The sequence below is a fragment of the Mustela lutreola genome, chromosome 5 (genome assembly GCF_030435805.1).
Source record: "Mustela lutreola isolate mMusLut2 chromosome 5, mMusLut2.pri, whole genome shotgun sequence".
In the NCBI taxonomy this organism is placed as follows: Eukaryota; Metazoa; Chordata; class Mammalia; order Carnivora; family Mustelidae; genus Mustela; species Mustela lutreola.
Genome location: NC_081294.1, coordinates 39,173,972 through 39,191,769, shown reverse-complemented (window position 1 = coordinate 39,191,769; position 17,798 = coordinate 39,173,972). Strand labels below are relative to the sequence as shown.

At 42.3% G+C, this 17,798-nt stretch overlaps 1 protein-coding gene across 3 annotated transcripts; it reads right to left on the bottom strand.

Annotated features, from left to right (window-relative positions):
- On the bottom strand, positions 1 to 6,614 carry FST (follistatin). Of its 3 annotated transcripts, none has more exons than XM_059173957.1 (6): positions 6,129 to 6,614; positions 4,041 to 4,232; positions 3,384 to 3,602; positions 2,828 to 3,052; positions 1,939 to 2,166; positions 1 to 1,214 (listed from the first exon to the last, which is right to left on the bottom strand). In XM_059173957.1, the coding sequence occupies exons 1-6, from the start codon at positions 6,211 to 6,213 to the stop codon at positions 1,132 to 1,134; spliced, it is 1,032 nt and encodes a 343-aa protein (XP_059029940.1). In that variant the 5' UTR covers positions 6,214 to 6,614; the 3' UTR covers positions 1 to 1,131. The 3 variants fall into 3 exon arrangements, with proteins under 3 accessions (XP_059029940.1, XP_059029939.1, XP_059029941.1); XM_059173956.1 differs by having other exon boundaries at positions 1,939 to 2,169; positions 6,129 to 6,611; XM_059173958.1 differs by lacking the exon at positions 1 to 1,214 and adding an exon at positions 1,222 to 1,477 and having other exon boundaries at positions 1,939 to 2,169.
- Between the last annotated feature and the right edge of the window lie 11,184 nt (positions 6,615 to 17,798).

The window sequence follows — 17,798 nt, the reverse complement described above, 5'->3', positions numbered from 1 at the left end:
TTGGCTTTTTAAAATTTTTTTATTTTTTCACTCATCATTTATTTACAAATACACATTATAACTTTTATATACATTGCACATTTACATGGTAGAAAAGTACAAAACTATATATTTAAATGAATTTATATTTAACTTGCCATGTTTGAAAATATAAAATTGCATCAGAAAAAAGTATTATGAAAAGCAAGAAACTTGAACTGATAAAGCTTTGATATAACTTTTAGTGACACATTGTTTGAAAGAGAACTTATTGAAGAGGTACAGCAGACTAGCTTAAAGGAAACACCTAACAAAAGGTTGAATGTATAGCATTCCCTTCCTTCAATCTCCAGATACCCATATCACTCAATTCCTTTGGATTTGTAACATCTTAAAAGTATATTATGAAAATTGTAACATTACTATCACCCTTTCTCTCACAAATTCTGACAAGAGAACTGAACTAGGAGTTTCCTCAAAGATGTATCCTCTGTACCTTCTATTTGAGTCAGTTATAACGCCTTTTGGTCAGTCAAGATTCCTTGTAAACAAAACCCGAGGGATCATGTATGTACAGAACAGGCAGCAGAAAATCCAATAAATAAACATGACAGAAACTGACATGCAAGTTTGTTAAAGTGGAAAAGATTCTAACAACGGTGAGATGAGGGGAGACAGATGAGTGAGTGAATAGTAAGGAATGGACTTAAATGGTTTACAAGGAAAAAAAAAAAGCTTTTACTTTACAAGCAAGAGACCTCACAATAAATAACAACTGCTCTTCCTTTCACGAATAAATTTCTTCAAAAACAAGGTGTACAGTCAACCAGACATTTTATGTATAAATTATAAAACATGACACAGTATAAATAAATGTCTACAAGTCTCAACTATGGGCCTCATCCAGTAGACCTCACAATGACTGCCTCTCCATGTCCAATGAGTAACAAGGTGGCCTGGGAGAGAGCTCTAGGACAAAGTCCTTTATGTATAGTTTTCCCCCCAAATAAATAAGCATACACTTATTTACAGTATGGACAATATATTTTTTTCTTTTTTCTTTCCCCCCCATTTTTTTTCTTTCTTTTTTTTTCTTTCTTTCTTTTTTTTTTTTGCCAAAGGCTATGTCAACACTGAACATTGGTGGAGGGTTTACCACTCTAGAATGGAAGATATAGGAAAGCTGTAGTCCTGGTCTTCATCTTCCTCTTCTTCCTCGGTATCTTCCGAAATGGCTAGATGGGGGAATACAGGGGAGCTGTTGTTTAAATACGGACAACAACAGCGCAGAAGCAGCTCAGTGTATGTTTTCAAAGCCCTCTGATACAGCCATATTACAGCGTTGCATTTTTATGTGACTTGAAGTGAGATGCTTTGGTTTTGGCATCTGCTGTTATGCAATAAGTTTAAAAAAATTTTTGTTTTAAACATAATCTATGAAGTCAAAAACTGCAGAAAGTTCTGAAGAATCAATGGCTCAGGTTTTACGGGCAGATTCCTGAAATTAGATAAAAAGCGCTCTTGTGTTCTAGGTATAACTGCTTTGGGTCCTTAATTCAGAGTTAGTAGAGGCAACTGCAAAAAGCAGCAGCCCATGTGTGATCATATAAAGCTGTCTTTGAAAAAGAAAAAAAAAAAACTTTGAAGCAGTTAGTTTAGATTCAAGTGTTAATAAAGCAAACGGCAAAGCACATTACTAAAGCAAAAGAATTAGGGGCAAATGACTAGAAGTAAGTTTTTAGAGGCAAGCCCGTTGATGATCATTGGACAAGTTCTAAAGCCAGGGAACATTCCAGGGAATTTTTCTGTGGACCACTGAATTCCTAGTGAAATTTAGCAGTTACCTAATTTAAACAGAAATGGGCTTCTATTGGAAGGTTTTCGTGCTTTTTATGTCTCCGTTCCCTAGGGCTTGCCTGGGAAAGCCTCAAATTGCAGCAAGGTTAAAATTGCACTTACAGTTGCAAGATCCGGAGTGTTTTACTTCCAGCAGCACACCTGAGGAGCAGGCAGCTTCCTTCATGGCACACTCGCTGGCATAAGTGGCATTGTCGCTGGCACACACAGGCTCCTCAGACTTACTCTCAGGGCACAGCTCATCGCAGAGGGAACACCGGCCTCTGCCAACCTTGAAATCCCATAAACACTTTTTTCCACCGGTGCACTGGATATCTTCACAGGACTTTGCTTCTAGGATATATATAATACGCCTGTGATGAGTAAATGGATTTCCCCTTTTCCCCATTTTTTCCTTTCTTTAGCCCTCTGTCAATAAATATAAACTCACTAATAGGATCATGGAGATATTATGCAAAAATGCTTGACCATAAAATTGAAACTTGAATGCACACGTTTCCTATGTACCACATTAGTACATGAAAATGGTATTTTTGGGGAACAGGTTATCACAGTATTCTGAAATTAAATATATATTTTATTATTTCCCACAAGTGGAATCTTTTGAAAAATAAAGAATTCCATCAGTTATTAGAATCTGGTAACAGATTTTAGGAACTGTTAAGCAATTATTTCTTGCTTCCAGCAAGTCTAGCACCTAAAATATGTGTAAAATTAAGTGAGTTCTAAGTTTTCTAAGATAGAAAATTGTTTCCTATTTCTTGCTGGCCTTTCAACATATATGCCAGTGCTTCTGGAAGATAACTGCTTCCCTGAGGAATGCCATGATTACAACAGTTTACCCAAACTGGACAGTATTTCTCTCTCTGGTGAAACTATGCATTATGGAGAGGCTTTGGGCTTATTTATTGATTAACTCCATAGTTTTAACACTACAACTAGCCTTTCTGATCCTATTTCCATTTTTTCTTCCTTAATCCAGGATACCTACTGATACACTTTCCCTCATAGGCTAATCCAATCGATCTGCCCAGGAGACAGGTAGCCTTTCTCAGGTGACAGGCACTGGAGTAGGTCACTCCATCGTTCCCACAGAGATACTGTTCAGAGGAGGTGGGCTCTGGGCAAATCCGGTTACATGTCACACAGTAGGCATTATTAGTCTGGTCTACCACGCACGTGGAGCTGCCTGGACAGAAAACATCCCGACATGTCTCTGAAATAAAGAGGGAAACATACATCAATGACAGGTTCTTCCTGGCCCTTAGGCAGTGAGCATTTGGTATCGTCAAGGAAATCATAAAAGGGAAGCACCCAGCTTTTCAAAAAGCACTTTGGGAACCTTGTGGTTTTCAAGAGAAAATCTATGACTCTAGGTCGATCCTCTCAGTGTTCTTAAGAAGTCTTTGGAATATAAAAAAGGGTTACTTTATTTTGCATCATCATTACTGTTCGGCTCTTAGTGGGGACTATACCGTCCCCCAGGAGTCTTCCAGTGGGTCAGCCTCAGCTGGAAAGTTGGAGGAGGGGAGCCAGAGAGGACCTACTTTTACATTTGCCCTGGTACTGGACTTCCAGTTCCGGCTGCTCTTTACATCTGGCCTTGAGGAGCGCACACTCGTTGCGGTAGGTTTTCCCGTCCAGCCCACACACCGGGCCTTTCCAGGTGATGTTGGAACAATCTGGGGCACAGACGCAACGGGGTTTGTTCTTTTTGTTCATTCGGCATTTTTTCCCCGGGCCGCAGTCCACGTTCTCGCAGGTCTCTACGAGGTGGAAAGAGGCATGGATCAAAACCAGGGCCAGGCAGTATGCAGGGCAGCAAGGAGGGGTGGGAAGGCCTTGTACCATCCTGTGGCCGAGAGTTCGAACAGGAGGGGTCCAGCTCTCTCCTAGAAGTTGAGGAGGGGGTGGAGGCCTGGGGGACAGTGGTTTGCATCCTATTCCCAAATCTTTCTCAAATAGGGAGAGTGTGCTGGCATCACCACCACACTTGGCTAGTACGTCCAGGAATGTCTGGGCAACGGTGTTTTGCCTGTAGTGTGTAACAGGCGAGATTCAGAAAGGCTTCCAGGGGCTGGGGGAAGATAAAGGCAACCCAGGAACAAAACTCTTCTAGTCCCTAACCCCAGCTGGGCAGTGGAGAAGATGAGGATAAGACGCCCTCTACTGAGGGCCTGCACACTGGGAAGGAAGAGTCCTACCTTTACAGGGGATGCAGTTGGGGGCACCCCCATTGAAAATCATCCACTTGAAGAGCGTGTTGTCATTTACATCCTCTTCCGTCCAGGAGGTGCTGAGGCGGCCCGTGCTGCAGCACTCCTCCTTGCTCAGTTCTGTCTTGTATAGGACCTGGCAGCGGCCGTTCTTTGCTTGGCGGAGCCAGCAATTCCCAGCTGCGAGGAGACAGGGGTGGTGGGAGGTGGGTGAGAGAGAGGCAGAGTAAGGGGGAGGGAGGCGGTGAGCTAGCGAGGGAAGGAGACCCAGCGGGGATGGGGAGGGAGTGAGTGTGGAGGAGTAGAGGGAGACGGGAGAGAAAAGAGAAAATAAATGGAAGGGAGTGAAGACGTGGGGGAAGTGAGGGGAGGGAAAGCCGGCTGAAGAGGTGGGAGGTGGGTGAGGGGGAAGCAAGGCGAGAACGTGAAGCCAGAGCGCCCCAGCCATATCAATGTCAGTTACCAGTGACCCAGACACAACACGTGCAGCTTGCATTGACTTTTACTAGACTGTTTACTTTTATTCGTCCCATTTCATAACCTGCAGCGACTCGAAGAGCAGATTAAAGAACCTGACAAAAACAGGATGCGACGGATGTTTTTACAAGTCGGTTTCACGTAGGCGGTACGGGTATTATTTGTGACAGGGGTTAAGAAAGTGGGAGAACTTGAGAGCGAGGGAGAAAGGAAGAGAAAGAGAGACCGACACAGACACACACACAACAGGAACAGATCAAGCAAAAGGCACTTGAGAAAAATGAAAGCAAAAAAAGCAACTGGGCCCTGCCCGGAGCTGCCCCGTGCGGCCTCGAGGCGCAGCCCGCCCGCCCGCCAGCCCGCCCGGCCCGTTTTGCAATCCGCCAGACCCAGAGGACGCCCGCGGCCACCGCGATCTTTCGAAATCTCCGAGGGCTGCTTTCCCCGGCGCCCACGTCCGCGGCACCCAGGCAGCGCCTCGCCCCGAAAGGCGGGTAACTCCAGAGTAGTGCGGTGCCGACGACGAGGGGGCAGTGCCCAGGGGGGCAGTTTACAACACACTCAAAACGTTAACGCTAAAGCAAGCAAAGTTACAGGTCTGTCTCCAGGAAAGTGTAGGGAAAAAAGAAAGGGGGTTGGCTTCCTACTATTTCACAGTAACATACATACACCTATCTCATACCTACTGAGAAATCTTTGCAAGTAATTTTCCCTCCTTCCTTTCCATTTTCATGTTAAGATTTTAGTCAGGAAGACTCCTTATGAATCATCTATATAATCTGAACAATAATTGGACCGCAAGCTGCTATTATCATTATTTTAAAAGATTGTGCCCAAAGACTAATTGAAATAAATTTAATTAAAAAACCCCCAAACTTTAGAAATTTGCTCTTAATGCATCCCAGAATTTAAATAAGTTGTGAGCTCCTCGCTGTTCTACATAAAGTTAGTCGGAGGAATGAGACACAGAAAAAAAAAATTGTAAACTACTCAAAACACTCCGGGGTAAATTTTTTTTTTTTTTTTTTTTTTTGCGGGGTTGGGGGGAGGGGGTTGGAAGAAGCATCCACTAGGCAGAAAGCTACCCTTCCCTCTAAAATTTTCAGCACCCACATCTCCAAGTTTGGGCAAAGTTGCTGAAACCACGTCCCCCAGCCACCAAAGAAATTTCAGTATCTCCCCCCCATCCCCCAGTCATTTTTTAAAGTATCCAAAAGATGCAGGAGGGAAAGAGGTTAGATTGTAAATGGATCGACTTAAATCTCCTGGCTACTGATGCTTGTCCCCTTCTTCAGAGCCAAAACAGGGGAGATAACATCTACACTCATTATGTCCAGAACTTGGAGCATCTAACCTAACTACTGAGAGAGATTCGAGCTTACTCCCTTTCCTTTTAAAGGATAACCGCGCTTCTAACTCGGCTGGCCGTCCTGAAGTGTCACTGCCTTCAGTTTTCCCACTCCGCTCCATCCTGGAGTCGCTAAGTTGGTCCAACATCTTCCGAGAGCGGCGTTGCTTAGACCAGACTCCGTGCAGACGACAGAAAAGTACAAACCCCTGCCCGCAGCCGAGCCTCCCCGCGCATCCCCCCTCGCTTACCCTGGGCGCTGCGGTCCTCCATGAACTGGCAGAGCAGCAGCAGCAGGAGGCAAAGCCCGCCGGGCTGGTGCCTGGGACCGGCCATCCTGGGGGCAGACGCGGGGCGAGGAGCGCGGCGGCGCGGGGAGCGGGCGCGGCGGCGGGTGGCTCGGACGAGCGGCGCGCGTCGCAAAGGCGAGCGGCGGAGGGCGCAGCGATCCCGGCGCAGCCCCGCGCTCGCCGCCGGCCGCCCGCGCGATTCAATGGACGTCAGAAGCCGGGCGCAGCCGCGCTTTAAATCTAGACGGGGGTCTCCGCGGTTTGCGGTGGGCGGTCTCCCAGTGTGTGGGGCAGTGGGAGGGCGGCCGCGAGCAAGGGTGTGCGCGGCTCCTTGGGGGTGGGGAGCTTTTAAAAGTTCAGTGTGAATCAGGTGACATTTCCCACCTTCTGGAAACCCTTCCCAATTATCTGTTGGAGGTGCCCGAAATCAAAGCGACAGGAGGGGAATCGCCGAGTTCTTATTTGCGAAGGAGGGAGAGGGAGGGGGAAGGCGGAGGGGCGGGGGGTGGGGGCGACGCTTCGGGGGTGGGGAGTGGGGAAGAACACCCACTTCAAGTCCTGCACGCCGCCGCTCGCAGGCAACGCCGGCGCGCCCGGGGTGGCGGGTGTGTGTGTGTGTGTGTGTGTGTCTGAGTGTGAGAGGGGGGCGCGCTGGGGGCGCTGGAGGAGGCGGCGGCGGGCGGAGCGGGTGGGGAGGGGGGGAAACCCGGTAGTTTGTCTCTGCTCCGCGGCTCCTGGGCTCCAGAAAGACTGCAAACGCGCCGAGAGCCCGGAGCTGCCGAAATAGCCCGCTCGCGGTCTGCTCGGAGCGCGCCGGCCCCGCCGCTTCGCCGGGGCGCGCGGCAGATTTAGGCCCCCGCAGCCCCGGCGCGGGACCGGCGAGGTTTTGTGTCTGGGTCTCTGCTCGCCTGACTTCGCGGCCGCCCCCAACCCAGAGCTGGGGCTGGGAACCGCAGCCCCGGCGCCTTCCACCTAGGCTGGGAGGGGCTGAGACGCGGCCCTCGGTCTCGACGAGTCACAAGAAAAAAAAAAAATGTTTAACACCTCAGGCCCAGCCCTCCCCCCCACCCCCCGTCGCAGTCTCGCCCTCTCCCTTTCTTTTCTCCCCTTTCACTTCGCGGCGTCTGGAGTCGGAGCCCGGAGCGGGGGCGCCGACGTAGGCGGTCTGCCCCCCCTCTCCCCGGCTCGGAGACTCCCCAGTTTCTGTCCTGTGTGTCTCTGTCTCTCCCAGTCTCCTCTGCTCTCGCTCTCTCTCTCTCTCTCTCCCTCTCTCGGTTCGCGGAATAAAAAAGATTGCAACATCGATAATGAACTTCTGTAGCCTCAGTTTATTAAGCACAGTGCCTGGCATTCTTCGCTGAAAGTTGGCGGGTCTCTCATTTATAACATTTTTGGCACCGCTGAATGAAACTGAGGAGGCGATATTTCCTTTTATATAAAACGATTACTTCACGGAAAATGCTATATTGTTTATTCCAAAGCTGCCTTTTAAATTTCCATTCTTTTTGCTTCTGGAGCCCGAAGGACAACAGACAGCGAAGTATGCAGACAAAATTCTTGGACATTCGCAGGTCACTGGGATTTGTTCTACGGATTTCAAATCCGCTCCTCTTCGCCCTCCCTCAAGCTTCCCCCCGCCAGACCGCCCCCCCCCCATTCCTCCTCTCGTCCTCCCACCCCCCCCATCTTCCATCACCCCCCCCCCCCACAACTGCAAATAACTCAGTGATAACAGATTTTTTTCCACCAACTGCAGGAGATAGTGCTAATCTTTTAATAAAAGATCCCATTACAATGGGATCTGTCTGGACAGACTATAATAGATCCCGAAATACAGCCGTGCTAATATTAGAAGACAGTTGTTTGGGTGCCTCTCAGACGGGCCCAAGCCCCCCTTTGAAAGTGGGCATGAATCACAAAGCCCCGCGGCCGCCGCACCTGCACCGCGCGCATTCGGTGCAGCAGGCTGGTAAAAACGGGTGACCTCGCCGCTGCTTTTCGCTTTATAATTACCGTCCTAAGGACGGGAGAGGAGGGGTGCGGGCGGCCCGTGGGTGGGGGGCTGGCTTTTTGGTGACTTCAGACGGCTCTGGGGGCTCCGCATCCTTCTTAATTTTTCCAGATTTATTCTTTCTCTCTCTCGCTCTCTCTTCCCTCTTCTCTCTTCCCTCCCGTCCGCCTACCACTTCTCTTTTCTCCTTCCCTCCCTTACCCCCAATCTGCTCAAACTCTCCCCCTTCCCCCTCCCCTCTTTCTTTTCCCGTCTTCCTTTCTCTCTTCCCTCCAACGCAGCATTAATGTAGAGTTGTTTAGTGCCCTCTAATGGCAGACGACATTAACAATTAATAGCAAACTGTCCCCTTTGCAGGAGCCGCCACTCAATGGCAGAATTCCAAAGTTGAATTTATTTCTTCTTTATTCAGGGAGGTGGATATAGTGCTTGTATAGTAAAGTGCTGGAGGGAAAGTTTGTTTCCTCCCCTTCAGGTCTTTTTCCCCAAGGAAAATGTCGAAAGAAATGGGAAAGCTAACAGTTATTGTTATTTGACTTTTTTATATGTGTAAAAATTTGTCTTTTAATAACAGCAACAGGCGCAGCTTTTGTTTTAGCTAGGTTTACCAAACCATGTATCTAGGACTGGAAAATAAATTAGATATTCTAAATACATAAAAGATCTTAGGTGGTAGATGACTGGATCTTATGGCAGTGCTACCAATAGCCATTAAAAATTTTAAAGATCCAAACATAATTATATGAATTTATATTTGCCCCTGTTTAAATACATTTATTGGTCCTGAATCCACTGTAGCCCCTTAAGGCTTGGGAAATCTAATTGTAATTAGATTTTTCACCCTAGGACCGTACAAAACATTTAAATTTTACCCAGGTTTGGTTATATATGAAATCATCTTGCTTAGAGGAATGCAGGGTCACGATTTAATCCATGGCTTATTTTCCCTGTATTTCTGGGAAGATGGTTTTAAAGGTCATAATTTCTTCATATTTTATCACATATACCAATGAAAATAGTGATGTAACTTGCATGTTCTTATTAGATTTAACTTGTTCAATTACATGTGCATATACAGCTTGTAGTAGATATTGACGTAAAAATAGCATACAGATAGATACAATGTGGCTTTTTTGGGAACATCTGTGTGACTAAAGAAAAATTGCAATAGAGTCAGTTTTGGGGGGGTTAATAAAAATATCTGGAACTTTTATCAAAGGTATTTGGTTTATCTAAGTAGTTATTTTAATTTATATATAGAGCGACAACTGGTGTCATAAGCACTTTCTAAATTAATTTAATCCAAGGTGTGTCTACACAATTCCGTATGTTGGGTAAAAAGTAAAAATTCTGTTTCTATTTTAATTTTTGTCTACACAATGTCAAATACTCAGACTGGTCATTTGACTAGATCAACTGCATTGACTAATTGCTTTGGCATCATGTAATTGTCTAGGTTGGCCAAAGCAGACACAGTGGATCTCCTTGTAAGAAATGTCACCTCTCGTAGGAGTGCTCCAGTACCAGAGGCAGACCCAATACAGGATTACTTCTCGCCCCAGAGAGGATGGCCCTATAGGTCAGGGTTGAGGTCACTGGCAAACACACTGTGGAAAACACAAATGCTGTGTTGCTTTTGCCCTTGTGAATAAGCAGCTTGGTGTTTGTTTAATGATACAAGCTCATCCTGTTTTTCAGCTGCACCTTGGATAGTATTGATCTGTTTGGGAGATTGTCTGCTCTGAATCGGTGCAGATCAGTCATTAGTACTCTTGTTGGCCTGGGTTATCTTCTGGCCAATTCAAGGAAATGAGACATAGGTCAATATTGGTTCCATATGGGCCTCCTGTGGGCATCAGCAAGAGATCCATCTAATTTCGGTGGTATGAAATGGTATCACACCTGTTCAATGCCATCACAGAAAAACAGCTGCTATTTTTTTTTTTTTTTTTTTTTTACTGTTTTATCTCCTGTAAATGTTAAATATTGGGTTTGTGGCGTCTAAATGTCATGGGGACATTTTAAAATAAAAATGCCTTCTTTCATTTTTGTTGTATGACTCTAAGTTTGACTTCTTATTTTTTTCCTTTCTGCTCTGCCAAAAAAGTAAATGTAAATTATGAGAAACACAATAGGACCACTTTGTAACTGACTTTCTGGGCAGCACACAAAAAGACTGCTGTTCTCTGATTATTTTTTTGTCAGCTTCAAAAGCTGTCTTCCTTCTGAAGTTTATAAATTTAAAATATTAGAGTTTAGCAAATGATTCAATCTAGCTCCAAAGATAGCTATCTGAAATCATATAAAATTGTTGTTGGAGATCAGAACAGACCTGGTTAAATTTCAGTCTTTAAAAAGAGAATATGGAGGAGGTGGGATGGAGTTATGTATGGAAAATTTTGAAGTCATGAACTGAGTAGCTTTTACTTTTTCCCTTAAAATTAGATGTTCAAGTTTTTTGAAGTTAGGTGTTTTGCAAAATGAATATTAAGATTTCAAATGCAAATAAACAAAGAGCTTAAGCACTTGATAAATAGGCTGAAATGATTTTAAAATCAGATTTTGTTCTTCTAGGTACAAAAACAGCTACTTAATGCGTCATGGCCTCTGGATTGTGCAACTTCATAGGCTAGAATGAGGATTTGAGGTGGCGTGGGGGGTAATGGTTCTGTATTGGCTGAATTGTTGCAGAACTAAAAAGTTAAGAAATGTGAGTACATAAAAGCAATGTTTATCCAAGGTGTCCAAACCAATTGACTTTTTAAAAAAGTCATTAGAATGTATGTTTTTTATATAAGACTGAGAAAACAATTGATTACCTGAACTTTTCTCTTTTCAGTGTTGTTTTGATGTTATGTAGAGCCAGTCAATCATGGACAACCCTTTCTCTCTGGTACTACTTGTTTTTGTATATATAACATATTTTAAAAAGAATTTTATTTTTTTTTTCTTAAGTAATCTCTACACCCAACATGGGGCTTGAACTCACAAATCTGAGATCAAGAGTTGCAAGTTCCACTGACTGAGCCTCAGGCATGCGTGGCTTTGTATAACATTTTCATTGTCTTATTTTCCTCTCCAATTTTAGAAATATTTTGGGTTTCCAGCAGTTGTCTAAGATATGTGGCCACACAGTCACTTAAACTAGCTGTATCAGCATATTCAAGTTTAATGTAATTAAGTCACTAAAATAAACCTTAAAGAAAAGTAAAGAATTAAAATTATACCTGATGATAGGAATCATATATTGGATTGATAGAAACTTCTAAATAGCTAACTGTATTTTAGGTCACTTTGACAATACAAATGATTCATATATTTAGATATGACTGAAAATATCAGTGTGTGATGTTTAGCACTTTTAAGTCTGATTCCATTTACACCTTCTACTGAATGGAAAATGTGAGGAGAGCAAATCAGTATTTGTTGTTTTGTTTCCTACTTGATGACTGAAACATCAAAGTCAGAACCACTTCCCTGGATAATTCATTGGCTGAAGGTGAGTTGGCATGCTGTAGTTACCTTTGTATGTTTTGGTTTCTGTTACCTCATTTTAGAGAGGCAGTGGTTTGCACATTTAATAATTAGTTCTTTTCTAAGTGCTTGCTTATTCAGTATTGCAGTCAGTAGTTGATATGATTGCTCTCTAATCATTCATGTTGTCATCTGTACTTGTTTTTTATTTGACATGAATTCTGTCTCATTTCTGATGTCTAATTAGCACAAAAAGTAAAATATTATGTTTATGATAGGTCCAGAGTTCACAATGCAGTTATACATGACTTCAGACATCCTGCTGCATCTTTATATAAAGTTTTAGTTAGTCACCTTTCCTCAAAGGGGAATTAATTCCAAATCCATTTTGCATGTTGCCTTTGCACCTTTGTCAAAAATCAAATGACTTCCTATGTGTGGATCTATTTCTGGGTTCTTTATTACGTTCCATTGATCTATTTTCTGATCTCATGTCACTATCACATTATTTTGATTATTGTGACTTCATAGTAAGTAATGAAATCAGGTAGTGTAATTCCTCCACTTTGTTAATTTTCAAGATTGCTTTGGATATTCTAGTTACATTTTCATATGTAGATACATATATTTTTTTAAAAAATATTTTATTTATTTATTTGACAAAGAGAAGGAGAGATCACAAGTAGAGAGAGAGGCAGACAGGGAGGGGGAAGTGTGGGGTTCAATCCCTGAGATCATGACCTGAGCCAAAGGCAGAGGCTTAACCCACTGACCCACCCAGGTGCCCCATTTTCATATATATTTTAGAATCCACTTGTTGAATTCTACAAAAAAAGCTTCGTGGGATTATGGCCATGTTATGTTCATTTGGGGAGAATTGAAATTTTAACAATACTGAGTCTTCAACACCATGAACATGGTATATCTTTTCATTTACTTTTTCTTTTCTTTTCTTTTCTTTCTTTTCTTTCTCTCAACTATGCTTTGTAGATCCATTTTGTATTTTGGTTGTCATTGAAAAACATGCTAAAGGGTAATAAATGCAGTTTTCAGCTCTTTATCTCAAAATAACTCAATGGGTTGTAAAGATTTTCTGGTGCAGGGTTATGCTTGTCTTCATACTTCTTAAGGCTGATTGTCTATAGTCAGTCAAAAGAATGTATTGAGTGCGGTTTCCAGGAGTGATGAGCTAACTCATTAAAATCTGTTGCATGCATTCTTCTGTTGTTTCTCCTAGATTATAGTCACTTCTTTAAATGAGTAATTTCTGTCATGATGAGATTTACACTCAGTGAGTGTCAAAAATGATCCTCTAATGGTTAGTGTTTTGTTGAATATTATTTCCTCATTTTTATGTGAATATATTCCTATTAAAAACTCAAAACATCATTATGCTTAAGTTTTAAGCAGTGGAAACATGCAGTTCCCATTGTGCCAACATTTGGGTGGCAGTTACTTTCTACCTTTATTCTGTATTAGAGAATTATGGCATCTTTTCATTTGTCATTACTCTTCTGATTCATTCATCCTTCCCATAGTTTCCTTTCCTCTTATATCTATTTTCTATTTACCAGGAGGAGTAGTACTATAACCTAAAATTGTCCTTTTGCAGCATGTATTGGCTTATTTTTTTTCATGTAAATGTTACATTCAAAAGTAAACTATACTTTGTATTGTTTATCCAGCCGTACTATTAAATATTTAACAATGGGTTGAGGTCAAATGGTGATGACACAACATGTGGAAATACGGGACAGATGATGCATTAAGTGTTGAAATAAATTATTTCAACACATGGCGAGACTTGCTATTTTTTAGATTAGAATAGGAATATATATATTATGAAGATTAGTAGAGAAATGACTTAGAAATAGTATTGGTCCATGTATGTATAATCTCCCACAAATATCCACTCTTTAGCAGTATAAAATTGTTAGTGTTTAAAGGAGACTCATTTATTTGGTTCTCTGATACATTAGATAAATGATTCTTCTGAACTGGTCTCAGTGCATTTTCCTTGCAAATAAGGATATAAAAATCATCAACAGGAACCATGTGTTAATGGCTCACATGCTGGGCAGATGGAAACACAGTGTAGAAGAACCATTTAGTTGAGATCATTTTGGCCTCAAGACTTCTAATCTTTGCTTTAGCAGAAAACATTGCTTTGGCCAGCCAGATGACACAACCATCACACTGTCAACATTTTCATTTTTGCCAGAGCACCAGATTTCCTGAAGAAATGTTTAGGCAGTGATTCCTAACTTTTCCTTATTCACAGTCCCTCTGAGAAGCTATTGAAAGATATGAACCATTTCCCCGGAACAGTGTACAGACACAAACATATATACACCTACACAAAATTTTGCATTCATTTTTAAGGAGGCCATAAACATTTAGAAATCTAAGCATAGATCCTCTAGGGTTCCATGAACTTCAGATCACAACCCCTGATTTTGAAAGATCCCACTGCTAGATGGGCTGATTATTCTGCCCCTACACCCTTATCAGTCTAATTGCTTTTCAAGAACTCTTCAGACCTCAGTGAGTGTGTCCTCCCTGGAATAATTCCATATAGTAGAGTGTCTTGCAAAATTAACCAATTCACCATTAGAGTAACTATCTTGAGAGAGTTTAAAACAGACACACATACCCCAAGATGTATCCATCTGTTATTTTGTTCTTTAATAATAATGTATTAAGTACCTATTCAATATATACCAGTTTTGACTATTATGATAATGTCGAGATAAATAGTCTTGTACTATATTTTGGAGACTGTATAAACACTGAGGAATGTACTGCTAAGCCTATGCCTAGGAGTGGATTGCTGAGTTAGAGGTCCATCCTTGTTATTGTCAGCCAGTAGTTTATTCCTTTTTATTGATGAACAGTATTCATTTTTTATGAATATACTGAAATTTGTTTATTTTTCAACTGTTGATAGATTTTTTAAAGATTTTATTTATTTATTTGACAGACAGAGATTACAAGTTAGCAGAGAGGGAGGCAGAGAGAGAGAGAGAGAGAGGAAGAAGCAGGCTCCCTGCTGGGCAGAGAGCCCGATGCAGGGCTTGATCCCAGAACCCTGGGATCATGACCTGAGCCAAAGGCAGAGGCTTTAACCCACTGAGCCACCCAGGCGCCCCTGTTGATAGATGTTTAAGTCATTCCGAGTTTGGCACTATTGCAAATAAAACTGTGTGACTATTCATCTTTTTGTGAAAATATATTTTCTTTTCTTTTGGATGTCTATGGTATATCTAGGAGTAGAATTGCTGGATCATACTATTAATAATCGTGTATTTAACTTTATATGAAACTGTCAAATGTTTTCCAAAGTAGTTATACCATTTTATACTTACCAGCAAACTGGTAGCAGGAAGTAGGAAGATTTTAGTAGCTGCTCATCCTCACCAATACTTGTTAACTTCCCCAGTTTTAAACATTGGAGTGAGTATGAAATGATACATCATTGTGGTTTTAATTTGAATTTCCCTAAATGACTAGTTATGTTGAATACATTTTTATGTTTTTATCAGCCACTTATATAGGTTCTTTCGTGAAATGTCTGCTCAAGTGTTTTGCCCATATATCTTATATCAGATAGATATTATTAACACCATTCCCTAGATCCCTCCACAAAACATAAAACAAGGCTGAATCAGGAAAACTTTATAGCCCAGCATTTAGAAAGGGATTGTACTTTAGGATTTCTAAAGAGTAATGAGCGAAAGAAACAGCACTGTAATCACTATTATATTCTAAACAACGTATTATACTTTTACAGGTAATTTTTTTCTACTTAGGTTACTCGTAAAATTTGTATTTGAAGCACACAAAATATGCTAGCAAAAATAGCCCATAGTTTTTCTTTGGCTGTTTCCAACATAATTCCAACACATAGGATGCTTGGGTGGCTCAGTTGGTTAAGTGTCTGCCTTTGGCTCAGGTCATGGTCTCAGGGTCCTGGGATTGAACCCCATGTTGGGCTTTCTGCTTAGTGGGGAGTCTGCTGCCCTCTCTGCCTCTGTGCTCTCTCTCTCTCTCAAATAAATAAAATCTAAGAAATATTATCAACTCATATTTATTTATTTAAAAAGATTTTATTTATTTATTTGAGAGAGAGAGTACAGGAGTGGGAGTAAGAGTATGAGCAGTATGAGTGGTAAAGGGAGAGGGAGAGGCAGACTCCAGGCTGAGCAGGGAGCCTACTGTGGGGCCTGATCCCAGGACCCTGAGCTCATGACTTAAGCCAAAGGCATGTGCCTAACAGACTGAGCCACCCAAGGTGCCCCTCAACACATATTTATTAAATATTTATTATATTCTCCAGACCCTGTGAAGGGAATAGAGGAGCAAACAAGACAAATCTAGTTGTAGCTTTGTGGGAATTTTTGGGATAACAGAGAAGGCAGGTACTAAATCAGTATGTTCGATAAATTGTGATGAACATGGCCAGGGATAGTCTTCCTGATGAAAGGACATTTAGCTGAGACCTTACATTTGAGGAAGGGTTGGTCAGGAGAAGGTGGTGCTTGAGGGAGATGGTGGAATAGTGTTCGTGAAGTTCAGAAGGCAAGAGCGGAATCATTTGAGGAACCAAAAGAAGTTTGGTAATTACCAAAGCACATACTTTGGGAGGAAGAGTGGAAAATAAGGAGATGGAAGAAGTCGATGGTGCAGATTATATAAGTTCTTATGAAAACCCTGGGCTTATTCTGTTTCCAGAGGAAATCCACGGGAATATATATATTTTCAAGAGTTTATTTATTTATTTGACAGAGAGAGAGACGTCACAAGTAGGCAGAGAGGGAGGCAGAGAGACGTGGGGAAGCAGGTTCCCCATTGAGCAGAGAGCCCAATGTGGGCCTCCATCCCAGGACCCCGAGATCATGACCTGAGCCAAAGGCAAAGGCTTAACCCATTGAGCCACCCAGGTGCCCCCATGGGGATATTTTAAGTAGGGAGTGACATGAGCCATTTTTTCACTGAGAAATGTTCTCTCTGCCTGAACTGTAGAGATGGATTTGGAAGGTACTAGCCCTGGCAAAAGGCCACGTTTTAGAATGTCATTCCAGTAGCAAAACTCTATCGGGGGGTGAAACAAGGATGGATTCATGAGATGTTTAAAGGTAGAATTAATAGGTTCTATTGACTGACTAAATGTGGGCAACAAAAGAAAAGGAGATAAGGATTACTCTTGGGTTTCCGGTATGAACAAATGAGTGGGTGGTGTTATCATTTCTTGGGATAGACAATAATGAAGGAAGGGCAGATTTCTGTTTGTGACTGTATTTAGGGAGCCTATGGTCTTCTTTGAATGCTCCAAATTGCCAGTTTTATCTTTATGAATAAATATGTTATGGGTAACACAGGTTAGTTTTCCTTTCTCACCCTGAAAACAGCCAGATCCACCTAGTTATGAATAATTACAACCAAGAATGCAAAGACTTTGGGATGATCTAGCCAAAAAAATGAATGAGAATGAGTAGTTGTTTCATTAACAAATACCCAAGAAGATACATGTTCCCCTTTTCACTTCTTAAACACTAACTTTAAAGGGTAGCAACAGTTCAAGATATAAAACTTATACAAGGATAGGATGAAAGGGGACCAAGCCCTCTCTCAAGGTATACAATGGTGTGGGAATCATTGTCCTGTGTAAAGTGATCTTGATTTCCAGTAGGCATTGCCATTCCTTTTTTTTTTTTTTTTAAGATTTTATTTATTTATTTGACAGAGAGAGAGATCACAAGTAGGCAGAGAGGCAGGTAGAGAGAGAGGAAGGGAAGCAGGCTCCCTGCTGAGCAGAGAGCCCAATGCGGGACTTGATCCCAGAATCCTGAGATCATGACCTGAGCCGAAGGCAGCGGCTTAACCCACTGAGCCACCCAGGCGCCCGGCATTGCCATTCCTAAATGCCATTCCAGTGCCTGGAATGGAGATGGAGAGAGTGGAAGATGAGAAATCTAACTCCAGCTATCTCTGACATTTATTCATATATTAAACAATATTTGTCTTATGTACAGAATTAGTTGGATATAACTGGGTACCAATTGTTAGCAAACCCACTAGATGGATGATTGATGGGGAACTGACATTTATATGATGCCAAAGAAACCAGATGACTTCCTAATTTGAGA

Excerpts from the sequence above, each read along its gene's own strand:
- FST (XM_059173956.1), bottom strand. The coding sequence starts at position 6,213 with ATGGCCGGTCCCAGGCACCAGCCCGGCGGGCTTTGCCTCCTGCTGCTG. Across the intron at positions 3,603-4,040 it reads CAACTGCATCCCCTGTAAAG|AGACCTGCGAGAACGTGGAC; the intron begins GTAGGACTCTTC and ends TCCACCTCGTAG. Across the intron at positions 3,053-3,383 it reads GTACCAGGGCAAATGTAAAA|AGACATGTCGGGATGTTTTC; the intron begins GTAGGTCCTCTC and ends TCTTTATTTCAG.